This window comes from Oncorhynchus clarkii, chromosome 28, assembly GCF_045791955.1.
Source record: "Oncorhynchus clarkii lewisi isolate Uvic-CL-2024 chromosome 28, UVic_Ocla_1.0, whole genome shotgun sequence".
Lineage (NCBI taxonomy): Eukaryota > Metazoa > Chordata > Actinopteri > Salmoniformes > Salmonidae > Oncorhynchus > Oncorhynchus clarkii.
The window spans coordinates 48,196,920-48,217,351 of record NC_092174.1 but is presented as its reverse complement, the minus strand read 5'-3'; the positions used below and the strand labels follow the sequence as shown (position 1 = coordinate 48,217,351).

At 46.6% G+C, this 20,432-nt stretch overlaps 2 protein-coding genes across 4 annotated transcripts in view; one reads left to right on the top strand and one right to left on the bottom strand.

Annotated features, from left to right (window-relative positions):
- Nucleotides 1–501: 501 nt before the first annotated feature.
- LOC139387475 (zinc finger protein ZFMSA12A-like) lies at nt 502–16,085 on the bottom strand. Of its 2 annotated transcripts, none has more exons than XM_071133712.1 (9): nt 15,951–16,085; nt 10,281–10,483; nt 9,829–9,921; nt 9,533–9,628; nt 8,873–8,983; nt 8,565–8,694; nt 6,662–7,535; nt 1,844–1,961; nt 502–1,106 (listed from the first exon to the last, which is right to left on the bottom strand). In XM_071133712.1, exons 1-9 carry the CDS (start codon nt 15,952–15,954, stop codon nt 522–524), a joined length of 2,214 nt encoding a protein of 737 aa, XP_070989813.1. In that variant the 5' UTR covers nt 15,955–16,085; the 3' UTR covers nt 502–521. The 2 variants fall into 2 exon arrangements, with proteins under 2 accessions (XP_070989813.1, XP_070989812.1); XM_071133711.1 differs by lacking the exon at nt 15,951–16,085 and adding an exon at nt 11,865–12,036.
- A 228-nt stretch (nt 16,086–16,313) lies between these two features.
- LOC139387273 (Yip1 domain family, member 1) overlaps nt 16,314–20,432 on the top strand; it is a 28,891-nt gene continuing 24,772 nt past the window's right edge. The window contains exon 1 of one of the 2 annotated variants that reach the window (XM_071133387.1): nt 16,314–16,401. The gene's annotated coding sequence lies outside the window, so the exon portion shown is untranslated. The remainder of the gene's footprint in view (nt 16,402–20,432) is intronic. The other variant, XM_071133386.1, reaches the window with a different exon arrangement.

Here is a 20,432-nt window from a genome sequence, read left to right as displayed (position 1 = left end):
TCGTCTTGTTCTAGAAGCAACACTCGTCTTGTTCTAGAAGCAACACTCGTCTTGTTCTAGAAGCAACACTCGTCTTGTTCTAGAAGCAACACTCGTCTTGTTCTAGAAGCAACACTCGTCTTGTTCTAGAAGCAACACTCGTCTTGTTCTAGAAGCAACACTCGTCTTGTTCTAGAAGCAACACTCGTCTTGTTCTAGAAGCAACACTCGTCTTGTTCTAGAAGCAACACTCGTCTTGTTCTAGAAGCAACACTCGTCTTGTTCTAGAAGCAACACTCGTCTTGTTCTAGAAGCAACACTCGTCTTGTTCTAGAAGCAACACTCGTCTTGTTCTAGAAGCAACACTCGTCTTGTTCTAGAAGCAACAGTCTTAGTCCTGATAGTAGCAATAAGCAAACATGGCGATGATCCTTACGGAGTTCAGTCAACCTCTTAATATAAGTAGCCGTCAGAAAATGAAATATGCACCTTATTATATTGACAGCACGGTGTTAAAAGGTGTTTTCTATTCAAGTGGTTTATTATACAGCAGATACAGACAACTCACTGCTCATATCCACCGACTGGTCCCCGTGAGTCTTCAAATGTCTTTTCAGGTGACTAAGGCAGGTGTAGGTCTTGGAACAGAGACGACAGGGGTACGGTCTCACCCCACTGTGATTCAGGATGTGTGTCTTCAGCTCCGCACCACGACGAAATGCCTTTCCACACTCATGACACACGTAGGGACGTTCCCCCGTGTGTACCCGCATGTGAAGAGTCACCTGACTAGCCATGGTAAAGCCTTTCTCACAGACGGTGCATTTGTACGGCCTCTCCCCAGTGTGTGTTCTCCTGTGGATCTGCAGCTCTCCTGCAGAGCAGAAGGCCTTGCCGCAGTCAGAGCAGAGGAAAGGTTTCTCCCCTGTGTGAGTCCTGATGTGTATCGTCAGGTTTCCGTTCACAGAGAACCGCTTGGTGCAGTAGGTACACTGGTACGGCCTCTCGCCGGTGTGAGTCCGCATGTGGAGCTTCAGGTCTCCTTTGCACCGGAAGGCCTTTCCACAGCTGGGGCAGATCTTGGACCTCTCTTGGGAGTGGCGCTGCTCGTGGCCATGGAGCCAGCCCTAAATACATTTTATAAGACATATTTAAGCTGAACGCAACAGAATACCTAGGAGATGAATACAATAGAATACCTAGGAGATGAATACAACAGAATACCTGGGAGATGAATACAACAGAATACCTGGGAGATGAATACAATAGAATACCTGGGAGATGAATACAATAGAATACCTGGGAGATGAATACAACAGAATACCTGGGAGATGAATACAACAGAATACCTGGGAGATGAATACAACAGAATACCTGGGAGATGAATACAATAGAATACCTGGGAGATGAATACCTGGGAGATGACTATCTGGGAGATGAATACAACAGAATACCTGGGAGATGAATACCTGGGAGATGACTATCTGGGAGATGAATACAACAGAATACCTGGGAGATGAATACAACAGAATACCTGGGAGATGAATACAACAGAATACCTGGGAGATGAATACAACAGAATACCTGGGAGATGAATACCTGGGAGATGAATACAACAGAATACCTGGGAGATGAATACAACAGAATACCTGGGAGATGAATACAACAGAATACCTGGGAGATGAATACAACAGAATACCTGGGAGATGAATACAACAGAATACCTGGGAGATGAATACAACAGAATACCTGGGAGATGAATACAATAGAATACCTGGGAGATGAATACCTGGGAGATGAATACAACAGAATACCTGGGAGATGAATACAACAGAATACCTGGGATATGAATACAACAGAATACCTGGGAGCTGAAGCCCTTCCCACACTGTTCACACTTGTAGGGCTTCTCTTCTCCATCATGGACCTTCTGGTGGGTCCTCAGCTCAGCGATACCTGGGAACGGCCCCTCACCACAGTACCTTAGAATACATAGGATAGCGCTTTATGGAAGATAGCCTTTATCGGCCGTGTCCCAAGTGACTTCCTGTTCCCCTTTTTAGTGCACTACTGTTGACCTGGGCCCATAGAGCTCTATAAAAGGTACTAGGCTGCTATCTGGGCCACAGCTATAGTCTTTTCAAAGATATTTGCTTTTCCATTACAGGACATTAAATATAAAACATGATTTACATGAGTCACCAATCATGAATCACAGTGTAGCTTCCCAAATGCCATACCATTCCCTATATAGTGCACTACTTTTGACCAAATTCCTATGGGACCTGGTCATAAGTATACTGAAAAATATACATAAAACGCAAGATGTTAAGTGTTGGTCCCATGTTTCATGAGCTGAAAAAAAAAAAAATCACAGAAATGTTGCATACTCACAAAAAGATGATTAAAAGAAAAATGGCACAATTTGTTTACACCCCCGTTATTTAGAATTTATATTTCGCCAAGATAATCCATCCACCTGACAGGTGTGGCATATCAAGAAGCTGATTAAACAGCATGATCATAACACAGGTGCACCTTGTGCTGGGGACAATAAAAGGCCACTCTAAAATGTGCAGTTTTGTCTCAACACAATGCCACAGATGTCTCAAGTTGAGGGAGCGTGCAATTGGCATGAATGTTAATTTCTCTACCATAAGCCGCCTCCAACATCGTTTTACAGAATTTGGCAGTACGTCCAACCGGCCTCACAACCGCAGACCACGTGTCACCACGCCAGCCCAGGACCTCCACATCCGGCCTCTGAGACCAGCCACCCAGACAGCTGATGAAACTGAGGAGTATTTCTGTCTGTAATAAAGCCCTTTTGTGAAAAAAAAACTAATTCTGATTGGCTGTGCCCCTGCCCAGTCATGTGAAATCCATAGATTAGGGCCTAATGAATTTATTTAAATGGACTGATTTCCTCATATGAACTGTAACATTTCTTTCTGGAGAGAGAGAGGGGAGAAATAGCTCAAGGAGTAGTTCTGTGTGAATGGGACCAGTGGACTCAATAGGCCAAGGAGTAGTTGTGTGTGAATGGGACCAGTGGACTCAATAGGTCAAGGAGTAGTTGTGTGTGAATGGGACCAGTGGACTCAATAGGCCAAGGAGTAGTTGTGTGTGAATGGGACCAGTGGACTCAATAGGTCAAGGAGTAGTTCTGTGTGAATGGGACCAGTGGACTCAATAGGCCAAGGAGTAGTTCTGTGTGAATGGGACCAGTGGACTCAATAGGCCAAGGAGTAGTTCTGTGTGAATGGGACCAGTGGACTCAATAGGTCAAGGAGTAGTTCTGTGTGAATGGGACCAGTGGACTCAATAGGTCAAGGAGTAGTTCTGTGTGAATGGGACCAGTGGACTCAATAGGCCAAGGAGTAGTTGTGTGTGAATGGGACCAGTGGACTCAATAGGCCAAGCAGTAGTTCTGTGTGAATGGGACCAGTGGACTCAATAGGCCAAGGAGTAGTTCTGTGTGAATGGGACCAGTGGACTCAATAGGTCAAGGAGTAGTTCTGTGTGAATGGGACCAGTGGACTCAATAGGCCAAGGAGTAGTTCTGTGTGAATGGGACCAGTGGACTCAATAGGTCAAGGAGTAGTTCTGTGTGAATGGGACCAGTGGACTCAATAGGTCAAGGAGTAGTTCTGTGTGAATGGGACCAGTGGACTCAATAGGCCAAGGAGTAGTTGTGTGTGAATGGGACCAGTGGACTCAATAGGCCAAGCAGTAGTTCTGTGTGAATGGGACCAGTGGACTCAATAGGCCAAGGAGTAGTTCTGTGTGAATGGGACCAGTGGACTCAATAGACTGAGTGAATGAGGAGCGGATGTCGCCAACCTTCTTTTTGAAGTGGTTGGCAAGGCAGACATTTCAGAGTGATAGAAAGTGGCTTTAGCAGCAGACACAGAGGAAGAGAAGGTAAAGAGGAGAGAGTGAAAGGATGATAGGTCCTCCGAAAGTTTAGTTTTTCTCCATTTTAGCTCAGCTGTCCGCAGCCCTGTTCTGTAAGCAATGAGTCACTCAGCCACGGAGCAGGAGGTGAGGGTCTAGCAGGCCGGTAGGAAAGGGGACAGTGAAAGTCGAAGGATGTGGAAAGGAAAAAGAGTAAGGTTGAAGAGGCAGAATCAGGAGACAGGAGGGAAAAATGATAGAGGGAGACAGAAAAGGAAACTAAGTAGTGATCAGAGACCTGGAGGGGGTTGCAGTGAGATTAGTAGGGGAACAACCTCCAGTAAAGATGAGGTCAAGCATATGGCAAGGAGGGGAAAGAAAGAGGTGGAAAGAAAGTCAAAGTCAGAAGGTTGAAGTCGCCCAGTACGAAGAGCAGCGAGCCTTCGTCAGGAAATGAGCTCAACAAATCCGGTGGCGATTTTATTAATTGTTCAGCAATCTTATGGCTTGGAGGTAGAAGCTATTGAGGAGCCTTTTGGCCCTAAACTTGGCGCTCCGGTACCGCTTGCCGTGCGGAAGCAGAGAAAACTTGGGTGACTGGAGTCTGACGATTTTATGGGCTTTCCTCTGGCACCGCCTATTATATAGGTCCTGGATGGCAGGAAGCTTGGCCCCAGTGATGTACTGGGCCGTTTGCACTGTAGTGCCTTACGGTCAGATGCAGAGCAGTTGCCATACCAGGCGGTGATGCAACCGGTCAGGATGCTCCTGATGGTGCAGCTGTAGAACCTTTTAAGGATCTGGGGACACGTGCCAAGTCTTTTCTATCTCCTGAGGGGAAAAGGTTTTGTCGTGCCCTATCATGTTTGGACCATGATAGATTGTTGGTGATGTGGACACCAAGGAACTTGAAACTCTCGACTAATGTACATACCCCTGAGGGGCCCCAGTGTTGAGGATCAGTGTGGCAGACATGTTGCCTACCCTTAGCACCTGGGGGCAGGCCATCAGGAAGTCCAGGATCCAGTTGCAGAGGGAGGTGTTTAGTCCCAGAGTCCTCAGCTTGTGTGATGAGCTTCGTGGGCACTATGGTGTTGAATGCTGAGCTGAAGTCAATGAACAGCATTCTCACATAGGTGTTCCTTTTGTCCAGGTGTGAAAGGGCAGTGTGGAGTGCGATTGAGATTGCGTCATCTGTGGATCTGTTGGGGCAGTATACGAATTGGAGTGGGTCTAGGGTGTCCGGGAGGATGCTGTTGATGTGAGCCATGACCAGCCTTTCAAAGCACTTCATGGCTACCGACGTGAGTGCTATGGGGCGGTAATCATTTAGGCAGGTTACCTTCACTTCCTTGGGCACAAGGACTATTATGGTGGTCTACTTGAAACATGTAGGTATTACAGACTCAGTCAGGGACAGGTTGAAAATGTCAGTGAAGACACTTGCCAGTTGGTCAGCGCATGCACCGAGTACACGTCCTGGTAATCTGTCTGGCCCTGCGGCCTTGTGAATGTTGACCTGTTTAAAGGTTCAGGTGTCAAGCTCATTGAGGAACTCTAAGGGCAACATGGTGGGCGATAAATAACAACGATGTTAAGCTTGAGTGGTCAAGAGACAGTGACAACATGGAATTGAAATGAGGAGATGGACAGGTGAGAGAGGGAGAATAGAGAATCTCCAGTCAGGAGAAATGAGAAGCCCTGTGCCATCACTGTGACGACCAGATGCTCTCGGACTATGAGAGAAAACATAGTCAGATGAAGACAGGGCAAATGGAGTAGCAGTGTTCTCTGGGGTGATCAATGTCTGTGTCAGGGCCAAAAAGTATAGGGACTGAAGGAGAAACCAGTCCCCCTCCAATACAGCCACTGATTATCTAGGAGAGGAGAAACCAGTCCCCCTTCAATACAGCCACTGATTACCTAGGAGAGGAGAAACCACTCCCCCTTCAATACAGCCACTGATTACCTAGGAGAGGAGAAACCACTCCCCCTCCAATACAGCCACTGATTACCTAGGAGAGGAGAAACCACTCCCCCTTCAATACAGCCACTGATTACCTAGGAGAGGAGAAACCACTCCCCCTTCAATACAGCCACTGATTACCTAGGAGAGGAGAAACCACTCCCCCTTCAATACAGCCACTGATTACCTAGGAGAGGAGAAACCACTCCCCCTCCAATACAGCCACTGATTACCTAGGAGAGGAGAAACCACTCCCCCTTCAATACAGCCACTGATTACCTAGGAGAGGAGAAACCACTCCCCCTTCAATACAGCCACTGGGAGTGATTTCTCCTCTCTAGAACCAGTCCTGGAGATATCAGGAGTCCTCTAGCTCTAGAACCAGTCCTGGAGATATCAGGAGTCCTCTAGCTCTAGAACCAGTCCTGGAGATATCAGGAGTCCTCTAGCTCTAGAACCAGTCCTGGAGATATCAGGAGTCCTCTAGCTACAGCAGGTAGCCTAGTGGTTAGAGTGTTGGGCCTGAGCTGACAAGGGAAAAATATGTTGTTCTGTCAATGAGCAAGGCAGTTAACCCACTGTTCCCCACTGTTCCCCGCGTGCTGAAGACGTGGATGTCGATTAAGGCAGCCCCCCCCCCCCCCCCCGCTCCTCTCTGATTCAGAGGGGTTGGGTTAAATGCGGAAGACACATTTCAGTTGAAGGCATTCAGTTCTCCAACTGACTAGGTATCCCCCTTTCCCCTTATAGAATGAAGCACTATATAGGGAATACGGTGTCATTAGGGAAGATAATCGTGTCATGTTAATGTTAACGTACCTGCAATTGAAGCCCTTCTTCCTGGTGTGGGTTACCAGGTGTTTCTTTAACGAGTTGTGCCACTTGAAGTTCTTCCCACACTGCGGACATTCAAACTTCGGCGCCGCCGCCGCTTTGCTACCACAACACCGGTGGCTGACCCGCTCTCTGACCGACCCGAAACTGCTTCCACATTTAATACAGACATAGGCAGCGTTGGAGCACTGCGTTCTGCGGTGGGTGGACATCTCCGAGGACCTTCTGAAGGTCTTACCACACTGGGAACACTTGTAAGGGTTCTCCCCTGTGTGGAGTCTCTGGTGCTCCAGCATCTTGTAGCGGTAGATGAAACAGCGGCCGCACTGGGGGCACCTGTGGGCCACGCGCCGCCGCGGCTGCTCGGGTGACACACCGGAGGAGGACGACAGGGTGCCCGAGGTGGATGTTGAGGTGGTGTCCTGGGCAGAGACTGAGGTGGAGGCTGAGGCAGCTTGTTGGCTGGCTGATGGTGCCGTGTCTTGGTCAGCAGTTTGAGGAGCAGTATTGGTGCTCAGACAGTATTGGTGCTCCGTGTCTACTGCTTTCCTTCCTGCACTTTGTCTTTCCACATCTTTCTCCTTCACGTCCTTCTGGTTGTCCGTTCTTTGAGAACCTCCTTGGTTTTCTACTGAATCTGTTCCAATCACGTTTTGATCTATACTTGTTTTGGACTCATCCCATTGGCCACTCAAATTGTCAGTCATAGTCCCCTGGTTATCTCTGACCTGCAGGGGCGGGTTCTCACAGTCAGGGAAGGCTTTGGATTCGCTGGCGCTGTGGTGCGAGGCATTGCCCAGTCTCAGTGAGGGAGGAAGGGATAAGGAGAAGAGGAGATGGTCCTCTATCTGCGAAGGAGCTGAACAGTGACAACCAGGACCAATGGAAAGAAGATGGGAAACAATTGTGAGATTATTATATAGATTATTAGATGATTAAGGTTATATTGTGAGATTATTATATAGATTATTAGATGATTACGGTTATGTGGGGGGTGTGTACCGGGTGGTTGGTGTGTGTACCGGGTGGGGGGTGTGTACCGGGTGGGGGGTGTGTACCGGGTGGGGGGTGTGTACCGGGTGGGGGGTGTGTACCGGGCGGGGTGTGTGTACCGGGCGGGGGGTGTGTACCGGGTGGTGTGTGTACCGGGTGGGGGGTGTGTTCCGGGCGGGGTGTGTGTACCAGACGGGGGGTGTACCGGGTGGGGTGTGTTCCGGGCGGGGTGTGTGTACCAGACGGGGGGGGTGTGTTCCGGGCGGGGTGTGTGTACCAGACAGAGGATGTGTACCGGGTGGGGTGTGTGTACCGGGCAGGGTGTGTGTACCGGGTGGGGTGTGTGTACCAGACTGGGGGTGTACCGGGTGGGGTGTGTTCCGGGCGGGGGGTGTGTTCCGGGCGGGGGGTGTGTTCCGGGCGGGGTGTGTGTACCAGACGGGGGGGGTGTACCGGGTGGGGTGTGTTCCGGGCGGGGTGTGTGTACCAGACAGGGGGGGTGTGTTCCGGGCGGGGTGTGTGTACCAGACAGAGGATGTGTACCGGGTGGGGTGTGTGTACCAGACGGGGGGGGTGTACCGGGTGGGGTGTGTACCGGGTGGGGTGTGTGTACCTAATGGCAGCGGATTCCCTCCATCAAAGGTGTCAAACTATTCCATGGTGGGCCCGGTCTTCCACTCCTCCCTTGTACTCCATTGATCTATTAAGGTCACTGATTAGCTACCCTCACCTGCATGTCAAAATTCATTGGACACAAACTGAAAGGAAATAACAAAGACCAGCACTGTCAGCCCTCCATGGAATGAGTTTGACACCCCTTCCCTATAGAGAACACTACTTTTAAGCAGAGGCGCTAAGGGAAGAGAGCCATTTGGAACTCAGACAAGAGGCTTACCGCTCTTGGGCAGCTTGAGTTTCCCGTGGCACTGTGGGTTCTGTAGCAGGGACTTCAGATCCTCTGCATGGGAGACACTGCACATGAAGTCCTCCAGGACAGATGGGGCACCACTGATCAACAGAGCAGTCTAGAGACAGCAGAGAGAACGGTGGTGAAAATGACAGTATTGTGATGACAAAGATTTACATATATGCAATTTTCCTTAAATGTTTTACTTTCGTGAACCCAGTTGACTGTTCAGAACTAGAAATAGCTATTGTTTCTCTATCTCACTGTGGTTCTGGGTCAGCTCAGTCTGTCTGTACCTGTTTGAAGTCAGGGACGGGCAGCAGCTCCTCCAGTCTGGACAGCAAATGACACACCAGAGTCTGCAGCGCCGAGTCAAAGCTCGGTCCATACTCCACGGGGAACACAACCTATTGTACAAGAGAGACAGCCTGTTTCAATAGTCTAAAACTGCATACGTCCTTGTATTTAGGTTAGCACTAAACATGAGGTCAACTTGATCTGATTATGTGCAGTGCATCAGTTGGGGATTTGTATCGGTGTGACTTGGAGAAGCATCTTACCTTGGAAGTGTTCCCTCCTATCTGGGTCTTCCACTAGGCTCTATCATACCTTGAAGAAGTGTTCCCTCCTATCTGGGTCTTCCACTAGGCTCTATCATACCTTGGAGAAGTGTTCCCTCCTATCTGGGTCTTCCACTAGGCTCTATCTTACCTTGAAGTGTTCCCTCCTATCTGGGTCTTCCACTAGGCTCTATCATACCTTGGAGAAGTGTTCCCTCCTATCTGGGTCTTCCACTAGGCTCTATCTTACCTTGAAGTGTTCCCTCCTATCTGGGTCTTCCACTAGGCTCTATCATACCTTGAAGAAGTGTTCCCTCCTATCTGGTCTTCCACGAGGCTCTATAATACCTTGAAGTGTTCCCTCCTATCTGGGTCTTCCACTAGGCTCTATCATACCTTGAAGAAGTGTTCCCTCCTATCTGGGTCTTCCACTAGGCTCTGGATCAGCTTCAGGAAGTTGGATTCAGCAAATTCAATCGCGGCATCGTTTGACTGCAACACATAAGAGTCCAGACAAACATCACAAGCTGCACAGTGGCGGTTTCTAGGACACAGACTGACCCTCGTCCTGGAGAATCTCCTTTGAAAGTGCTTTTTAGGCTTAGTCTGTGTCTGGGAAACCGGCCCTTACTGCTTACTGTTTAAGAGAGCAGGCTTGTCAGAATTACGCACCAGTTGATTAAAACCCTCACCTGTTTGAGACCAGATGCTGTGATTCTATCCAGGTGGGTTTGAACAGCCTTGAGGTCATCAGGATGTCCAGACCCTAATAGCTGTAGACTCACCTGAGACAAGAACCAAACAGCTACCAACTGTTACATGAATTCAACCCATATGTAGCCTCCAATCACACAACCTTAATAAACCATAAGTGATACTAGCAAGAGCAGTGGGTATTTATTCTATCCCCATACACCCGCAACAAGCAAACTTATATGTGCAACCTCCTATTTTTAGCCTCCAATCACAAACAGAACCTTCCAGGTGATTGGCCGGAGCAAACTGCTAATCTGGACCCCAGATTGAATTTGAGTGAGTTTGTTATTTAGGGTGCAAGCTCAGTGATTCTGCACTGAGCCTTGCTGAAACCTAGACTCTCGAAACATGCTGGGAATCTCTTACAATCTATCAGGGAGTCTCTTACCCGTCCTCTGAGTGCCAGGGTCAGCAGCCACCTCTGTCTGTTGGACAGGAGATCTGGAACCGCCTCTGTGACCATGGAAACAAACTCCTCCAATTTCCCATACTGACTTATGTTGCCCAGGCGCACCACCTGCCACATGAGTGCTGACATCATCCGGAGAGGAGGGACCAGGACACCCAGGGAGAGCAGAGGAAATGGGGGTTCTGCCAGGAGGGGGAAAGAGATGAGAGAGATGGAGGAGGTTGGGTCACAATTAGAGGTCGACCGATTATGATTTTTCAACGGCGATACCGATTATTGGAGAACCAAAAAAAAGCAGATACCGATTAATCGGCCGATTGTTATATATATTTATATTTGTAATAATGACAATTACAACAATACTGAATGAACACATTTATTTTACCTTAATATAATACATCAATAAAATCTATTTAGTCTCAAATAAATAATGACATGTTCAATTTGGTTTAAATAATGCAAAAACTAAGTTTTGGATAAGAAAGTAAAAGTGCAATATGTGTCATGTAAGAAAGCTAACGTTTCAGTTCCTTGCTCAGAACATGAGAACATATGAAAGCTGGTGGTTCCTTTTAACATGAGTCTTCAATATTCCCAGGTAAGAAGTGTTAGGTTGTAGTTATTATAGGAATTATAGGACTATTTCCCTCTCTACCATTTGTATTTCATATACCTTTGACTATTGGATGTTCTAATAGGTACTTTAGTATTGCCAGTCTAATCTCAGGAGTTGATAGGCTTGAAGTCATAAACAGTGCAATGCTTGTAGCACAGCGAAGAGCTGGTGGCAAATGCAGGAAAGTGCTGTTTGAATGAATGCTTACGGGCCTGCTGCTGCCTACCACCGCTCAGTCAGACTGCTCTATCAAATATCAAATCATAGACTTAATTATAACATAATAACACACAGAAATACGAGCCTTAGGTCATTATGGTCAAATCCGGAAACTATCATTTCGAAAACAAAATGTTTATTCTTTCAGTGAAATACGGAACCGTTCGGTATTTTATCTAACGGGTGGCATCCCGAAGTCTAAATATTGCTGTTACATTGTACAACCTTCAATGTTATGTCATAATTACGTACAATTCTGGCAAATTAATTACTGTCTTTGTTTGGAAGAAATGGTCTTCACACAATTCGCAACGAGCCAGGCGGCCCAAACTGCTGCATATACCCTGACTGCTTGCACAGAATGCAAGAGAAGTGACACAATTGCCCTAGTTAAAATAAATTAATGTTAACAGGCAATATTAACTAAATATGCAGGTTTAAAAATATATACTTGTGTATTGATTTTAAGAAAGGCATTGATGGTTATGGTTAGGTACACATTGGTGCAACGACAGTGCTTTTTTCGCAAATGCGCTTGTTAAATCATCATCGTCACCCGTTTGGCGAAGTCGAAGTAGGCTGTGATTCGATGGTAAATTAACAGGCACCGCATCGATTATGTGCAACGCAGGACAAGCTACATAAACTGGTAATATACAGTGTAGTTAACTAGTGATTATGATTGATTGATTTTTATAAGATACGTTTAATGCTAGCTAGCAACTTACCTTGGCTCCTTGCTGCACTCTCATACGCAGTCTCCTCGTGGAGTGCAATGTAATCGGCCATAATCGGTTTCCAAAAATGCTGATTACCGATTGTTATGAAAACTTGAAATCGGCCCTAATTAATCAGCAATTCCGATTAATCGGGCCACCTCTAGTTGACACTCATCTTTTCACATTGGCACCCCAAAGCCTGCTGGGAGCATAGCCAATTGACAAATGTATCAATTGTTTGATTCTAAACTATTTGCAAAAATGTGACAGGATGACATTTTCCTATGATATCATGTTGGCAGAACATACTGTAGCGACATTTTCCTATGATATCATAGGAAAACGTCATCCTGTCACATTTTATACGCGTTTATAAACACGGATAAATTGTTACCACTGTTGTTCAATGGAATATGCACGTTGCTGCTCACTGAAACCCTTTTGTCTTGAACAACACACATGTAGTTTGGCTACTGTAGCTAGCGAGAAGTGTGAAATTGCAGCCCATAATTTGGGGCTTTCCTGCATGTGGGCATTCCTGCATCTGCAGGAACCCCTCTCTATTCTTCTATTGGTCCATTTTTTAGCTAGGACTCCGGTACAGATGTGGGGGCGCTCCAGTACAGAAGGAGGCAGTAATGTACCATAGCGTTGGATGCCAACAGACCCCACAGAAGAAGAGGCGGGTGCGACAATGGTAGCGTGTACTTAGTGTACTTCGCCCCCGCCCGCTGAGTACCGGAGAACTCCTAGCTAGGACAGTGTACTTCGTCCCCGCCCGCTGAGTACCGGAGTCCTCCTAGCTAGGACAGTGTACTTCGTCCCCGCCAGCTGAGTACCGGAGTCCTCCTAGCTAGGACAGTGTACTTCGTCCCCGCCCGCTGAGTACCGGAGTCCTCCTAGCTAGGACAGTGTACTTCGTCCCCGCCCGCTGAGTACAGGAGCCCTCCTAGCTAGGACAGTGTACTTCGCCCCCGCCCGCTGAGTACCGGAGTCCTCCTAGCTAGGACAGTGTACTTCGCCCCCGCCCGCTGAGTACAGGAGTCCTCCTAGCTAGGACAGTGTACTTCGCCCCCGCCCGCTGAGTACAGGAGTCCTCCTAGCTAGGACAGTGTACTTCGCCCCCGCCCGCTGAGTACAGGAGTCCTCCTAGCTAGGACAGTGTACTTCGCCCCCGCCCGCTGAGTACAGGAGTTCTCCTAGCTAGGACAGTGTACTTCGCCCCCGCCTGTGGGGTACAGTTCTGTTAACGACGGTGAGGACAGGTGTTCGGGAGGCGTTAGCAAAGGACTCTGGGTGCTAGCAAGCTAGAACTCTGGTAAACAGCAGGTGGGAGGCAGGATAAGTAGCTAGCCAGCTAGGACACCAGTAGATAGTTTCCTTTACCCCAGCCTGTCGGGCACTGCTTTTCTGTTAATGTTATTGAGGGCAGGCGGGAGTGAAGGTCACTGTGCTAGCTAGGAGAACTCCGGTACACAGCAGGCGGGAACGAAGGCCACTGTGCTAGCTAGGAGGACTCCGGTACTCAGCGGGCAGAAGCGAAGGCCACTGTGCTAGCTAGGAGGACTCCGGTACTCAGCGGGCAGAAGCGAAGGCCACTGTGCTAGCTAGGAGGACTCCGGTACTGTTACACTAATTTAATTATGCCAATGTGCTTTCATCAATTGAAAGCCCTTAATCTGTTTTATGAGAATTTGTAAGATTTCTTGTTTGCATAAAATAGACGCAGACCAGTCTTTCAATAATAGGTCATATAATTTATTCCCGGAGCACGCTCCCGCTTAATCACGTGCAGCAGTTTATATACAGATCATGACGTCATTTCATTGCTTTAACAGAATCCCCTCCTCTCGACCGGGACAAAGTAAGGTGAAAAGTTCATTCTAACTTACTAACACACTCCCAGATACCTTTTGACCCCTCAACATTATCGATCACCACTGAACTGACAGTTTTAATTAACAGAAAAGGCAGTGAGTGCATTCCTAGGTTATCTAAAAACCCCAGAGCTAAGTTTCTGTAGGGTCAACTATAGGCTAACGACCTTCTGTTTTCACAGTCCACAACCCATTTGTTTCTTCCTAGTTGGAATGGTGTTCATTAACTAGATATAATAAAACAGAGTATAAGTTGACTTAGTTACAGTTCCATTTAAAATGATTTGTTCAGTCATTTAATCATAATTTCCTAACAGGTGCACAGCAGGCGGAAGCGAAGGCCAATGTGCTAGCTAGGAGGACTCCAGTACACAGCAGGCGGAAGCGAAGGCCAATGTGCTAGCTATGAGGACTCCGGTACTCAGCAGGCGGAAGCGAAGGCCAATGTGCTAGCTATGAGGACTCCGGTACTCAGCAGGCGGAAGCGAAGGCCAATGTGCTAGCTATGAGGACTCCGGTACTCAGCAGGCGGAAGCGAAGGCCAATGTGCTAGCTATGAGGACTCCGGTACTCAGCAGGCGGAAGCGAAGGCCAATGTGCTAGCTAGGATGACTCCGGTACTCAGCAGGCGGAAGCGAAGGCCAATGTGCTAGCTAGGAGGACTCCGGTACTCAGCAGGCGGAAGCGAAGGCCAATGTGCTAGCTATGAGGACTCCGGTACTCAGCAGGCGGAAGTGAAGGCCAATGTGCTAGCTAGGAGGACTCCAGTACACAGCAGGCGGAAGCGAAGGCCAATGAGCTAGCTATGGGGACTCCGGTACTCAGCAGGTGGAAGCGAAGGCCAATGTGCTAGCTATGAGGACTCCGGTACGCAGCAGGCGGAAGCGAAGGCCAATGTGCTAGCTATGAGGACTCCGGTACTCAGCAGGCGGAAGCGAAGGCCAATGTGCTAGCTATGAGGACTCCGGTACTCAGCAGGCGGAAGCGAAGGCCAATGTGCTAGCTATGAGGACTCCGGTACTCAGCAGGCGGAAGCGAAGGCCAATGTGCTAGCTAGGATGACTCCGGTACACAGCAGGCGGAAGCGAAGGCCAATGTGCTAGCTAGGAGGACTCCGGTACACAGCAGGCGGAAGCGAAGGCCAATGTGCTAGCTAGGAGGACTCCGGTACTCAGCAGGCGCAAGCGAAGGCCAATGTGCTAGCTAGGAGGACTCCGGTACTCAGCAGGCGGAAGCGAAGGCCAATGTGCTAGCTAGGAGGACTCCAGGACTCAGCGGGCGGAAGCGAAGGCCAATGTGCTAGCTATGAGGACTCCAGGACTCAGCGGGTGGGGGGCAGGGGCAATATATGTAGCTTGCTAGGACACCGGTAGTCAAGTGTCATTCGCCCCCCGAAAAACTCACATAGTACTTTTATTTCCTTTTTGACCCACATTTTAAATCACATAGACAATGGGGAAATCCATCATATCAAAAGTGTAACACAAGCATGATGATGGCGTGCTCGAGGGCGGTGTTCATACAGGAACCAATGGAATGCTCGGGGGGGGGGGGGGGGGCAGTAATCATGCAAGGAACGCCCAAATTGTTGGCAGTAATCACACACTATTGTCACAGATAGAACAATGAGGCAGATATTTCACCGGATGTACAAATGTAAAGCGTCCTGTTGGCGATTCCACTTACTACAAAATAAGGTGCTGAGAGGAAGCCCAGTGGCTGGCAGTAGGAAACGATGAAGCGAGATTAATTATGGCCAACATTCTGCTAATTTTCTCATCGATAAAACATTTGGATCTCCATACAGTTTTGTGTTTCCAAAACTTAAATCTGTAACAAACTGATTTTTTGTAGACTTTACCCTTCGCTTTGCCAAAGTTTCAAAAAATATATATTTCCAAGGAGCGCAAGGACGAATTGAGTTACCGCACATGCGCACTTCACAGCGTAGGCGTTCCCTAACGGAAATATACAAATAAATGCTAGAATGCGCCAATAGGATGTCAGTAGGTCGTCCTTGGCTCAGCCCACCTCCTTGCTTGTCCTGCCCATTATGATTAGTTTGCTCCCATTGGAAACAACAGGCTCTGGTCAATCTTGGGTTAGTTATAAACATATGTCCTATTGTAGCTAGCTAACACAAGCCTTGGCTTGAGGGCCGAAGCAACTGATAGTTACCAAAAAAAACTATGCAATGTGTACATCAGCTAATACATACCCATATTTCACCTCCAAAGAACTTCTTGCTTCGGATTTTTATGAAGAGAAAGGGAAGGAATTACTTATCTAATAAATATACTAGCTAGTTAGCTATCCTAGCAGGCAAAGAAAACACCTTTTCGGCTTCTTCTTCATTCGGCGAAGAACGCGTATTTCCGTAAACGGTCCTGCTGCTTCATGTCAAAATAAAAGTCCCATGTTTCTTTAGGAGGTATTTTCTCTATGATAAAGAACATTTCTCCACCTTCAATCATTTTATTTCAAATCATAATCAGGAATACAATATTTATAAAATGAGAATATGCGATGATTTTTATGTACTGTTTCGAGATCAGATCATTTGACTATTATTTAGAAAAACGAAAATGCGACCGGAAAAGGGAGCTGAGTTTACCTTACACATATTTTCTTACTTCTTAACTGCTGAGAGGGTAAAGTATATATTGATGGTAATTTGGTTATTTAATAGTTAGTGGAGTTATTATTCACAATGTAGCTAATGAAATGCAATGCCTTCCTTGTATTTGGCATAGGATTAGAGAGTGAACGTTATTTATATTAAGCGTTACATCGGGCCTCTGAAATGAAAATGGATGGCCCTCCACACACATTGTATAAAGAAAAGTTTCACTTTTGAATACCCTCAAACACGAAGTTAAGCATAAGCTACCTAATTTCTAAATAGACCATCATCACTGAGTACGGTTACATGCACACAATAATGGTGTTATTGTTTATCGTCAGATTAATATAATAGTTAAATTGAAACGTTTACATGCATTGCAACGAACGATAACCCCTAATAATTATGTCTACAACTGACGGTACTCTGATAAATACAGACTATCGCCAATCAAAATAAACGTTCTACCACAGTAAACATGTTATTTATGCGAACCATATTTTCTTCTGAGTTCGGACATAGAAAGTTTTTATGTGAAAACTACTTCTACTTCGCATACATTCAGTTGTTCTGGACTCGTTCGGCTGCTCGCAGGTGCGCAGATCAAATCCACCGCTGCAACGCGATGTTGTTGAATTAAAGAAGGAGACTCGTTTAACTCGCTGTGATAACAACTCGTACTTCCCGAGGTTTTACAGTTCAAAGCCATTTTCATTATCTAGTTCTAGTCACGTCTTCATCACTATAACAGGTAGGTAGTCTTGCAATAGTACTATACTACCTCCCTTCCCTTGCAATAGTACTTACTATACTACCTCCCTTCCCTTGCAATAGTACTATACTACCTCCCTTCCCTTGCAATAGTACTATACTACCTCCCTTCCCTTGCAATAGTACTATACTACCTCCCTTCCCTTGCAATAGTACTATACTACCTCCCTTCCCTTGCAATAGTACTATACCACCTCCCTTCCCTTGCAATAGTACTATACCACCTCCCTTCCCTTGCAATAGTACTATACTACCTCCCTTCCCTTGCAATAGTACTATACTACCTCCCTTCCCTTGCAATAGTACTATACTACCTCCCTTCCCTTGCAATAGTACTATACTACCTCCCTTCCCTTGCAATAGTACTATACTACCTCCCTTCCCTTGCAATAGTACTATACTACCTCCCTTCCCTTGCAATAGTACTATACCACCTCCCTTCCCTTGCAATAGTACTATACTACCTCCCTTCCCTTGCAATAATACTATACTACCTCCCTTCCCTTGTTAGATTTAAAGTGCACAACTTTAACAATCAAATTGAATTACCGTTTCTAACATTGTTGTTACAATAGCTTACACATTAAATATGGTTTTCTTTTACATTCAAAAAGTACTTTTTTTTTCACATAAATAAAAGTTAAAACTGCAATTTTTCAGTGCTTCCATATATAAAAAAAATAATCACCTTCATTTAACCAGGTAAGCCAGTTGAGAACAAGTTCTCATTTACAACTGCGACCTGGCCAAGATAAAGCAAAGCAGTGCGACACATACAACAACACAGAGTTACACATGGAATAAACAAAACCTACAGTCAATAATACAGTAGAAGAAAGTCTATATACAGCATGTGGATTGGAGGTAGGATAAGAGAGGTAAGGCAATAAATAGGCCATGGTGGTGAAGTAATTACAATATACCAATTAGACACTAGAGTGATTGATGTGCAGAAGATTAATGTGCAAGTAGAGATACAGGGGTGCAAAGGAGCAAGATAAATAAATACAGTATGGGGATGAGGTAGTTGGATGGGCTATTTACAGATGGGCTATGTACAGGTGCTATGAGCTGGTGCTTAAAGCTAGTGAGGGAGGTAAGAGTCTCCAGCTTCAGAGATTTTTGCAGTTAGTTCCAGTCATTGGCAGCAGAGAACTGGAAGGAAAGGCGGCCAGAGGAGGAATTGGCTTTGGGGGTGACCAGTGAAATATACCTGCTGGAGCACGTGCTACAGGTGGGTGCTGCTATGGTGACCAGTGAGCTGAGATAAGGCGGGGCCTTCCCTATCAGAGACTTGTAGATGACCTGAAAACAGTGGGTTTGGTGAGGAGTATGAAGCGAGTGCCAGCCAACGAGAGCGTACAGGTCGCAGTGGTGGGTAGTATATGGGGCTTTGGTGACAAAACGGATGGCACTGTGATAGACTGCATCCAATTTGTTGAGTAGCGTGTTGGAGGCTATTTTGTAAATTACATCGCCGAAGTCGAGGATCGGTAGGATGGTCAGTTTTACGAGGGTATGTTTGGCAACGTGAGTGAAGCAGGCTTTGTTGTGAAATAGGAAGCCGATTCTAGATTTAATTTGGGATTGGAGATGCTTATTGTGAGTCTGGAAGGAGAGTTTACAGTCTAACCACCTAGGTATTTGTAGTTGTCCACATATTCTAAGTCTGAACCGTCCAGAGTAGTGATGCTGGGCGGGCGGGCAGGTGTGGGCAGCGATTGTTTGAAGAGCATGCATTGAGTTTTACTTGTATTTAAGAGCAATTGGAGGCCACGGAAGGAGAGTTGTATGGCATTGAAGCTCGTCTGGAGGTTAGTTAACAGTGTCCAAAGAAGGGCCAGAAGTATACAGCATGGTGTCGTCTGCGTAGAGGTGGATCACCAGTACCAAGAGCGACATCATTGATGTATACAGAGAAGAGAGTCAGCCCGAGAATTGAACCCTGTGGCACCCCCATAGAGACTGCCAGATGTCTGGAGAACAGGCCCTCCGATTTGACATACTGAACTCTATCAGAGAAGTAGTTGGTGAACCAGGCGAGGCAGTCATTTGAGAAACCAAGGCTGTTTAGTCTGCCGATGAGAATGTGGTGATTGACAGAGTCGAAAGCCTTGGTCAGGTCGATGAATACGGCTGCACAGTAATGTCTCTTATCGATGGCAGTTATGATATCGTTTAGGACCTTAAGCGTGGCTGAGGAGCACCCATGACCAGCTCTGAAACCAGATTGCATAGCGGAGAAGGTACGGTGGGATTCGAAATGGTCAGTAATCTGTTTGTTAACTTGGCTTTCAAATACCTTAGAAAGACAGGATTGGATAGATATAGGTCTGTAACAGTTTGGGTCTAGAGTGTCTCCCCCTTTGAGGCAGCTTTCCAATCTTTGGGGTTCTCAGACGATACGAAAGAGAGGTTGAACAGGCTAGTAATAGGGGTTGCAACAATTTCGGCAGATCATTTTAGAAAGAGAGGGTCCAGATTGTCTAGCCCGGCTGAATTGTAGGGGGTCCAGATTCTACAGCTCTTTCAGAACATCAGCTGACTGGATTTGGGAGAAGGAGAAATGGGGAAGGCTTGTGCGGTTTGCTGTGGAGGGTGCCGGGCAGTTGACCGGGGTAGGGGTTGCCAGGTGGAAAGCATGGCCAGCTGTAGAGAAATGCTTATTTATTTTATTTATTTATCGGTGGTGACAGTGTTTCCTAGCCTCAGTGCAGTGGGCAGCTGGGAGGAGGTGCTCTTATTCTCCATCATTATTCAACAGTCAAATTGAACATTTCAGGAACCCTTGATACAAATCTTCTTTTATATCAGTTATTTTGATTTCAGACCTTTTTACATTACCATGTCCCTAAACCATGCTGGCTTTCTAGATCCATCTTCTGTGCTCACTACTTTAAATGAGGTTTGTCACAGTAACACTGTGTCTCGGAACGTGGCAACTTTCCATTCTCCATGTTTACAATGTACACAATTATATCCAATAGAGGTCGACCAATATAATATATATATATAATATAATATCCAACATCAAAGTTGTGTTCTTTGGCTCTGTTTGTTTTGTCAGCGTATTGTTTCATTTTCTGTTTGTGGGTTTTGTGGTGATTTTGTCTATTTCCTTTTACGTCTCAATACTTGCCAACTTTGTTTGAATGTCTCTTCCAAACATGAGAAAGGCTGGTGTTTCCCCTGAAGCACGTTGAGGCGATTAGCAAGGGTAATCATTTTTGGTAGCTCCTCTTTCCGGCTTTTCCCCTCACTGTTGGCTGTTCTTCTGCTTTCTTCACATATCAATGGAATCGCTCA

Excerpts from the sequence above, each read along its gene's own strand:
- LOC139387475 (XM_071133711.1), bottom strand. The coding sequence starts at position 11,925 with ATGGCCGATTACATTGCACTCCACGAGGAGACTGCGTATGAGAGTGCA. Across the intron at positions 8,984-9,532 it reads GGAGGGAACACTTCTTCAAG|GTTGTGTTCCCCGTGGAGTA; the intron begins GTATGATAGAGC and ends CTTGTACAATAG. Across the intron at positions 8,695-8,872 it reads CCGTCCCTGACTTCAAACAG|ACTGCTCTGTTGATCAGTGG; the intron begins GTACAGACAGAC and ends TGCTGTCTCTAG.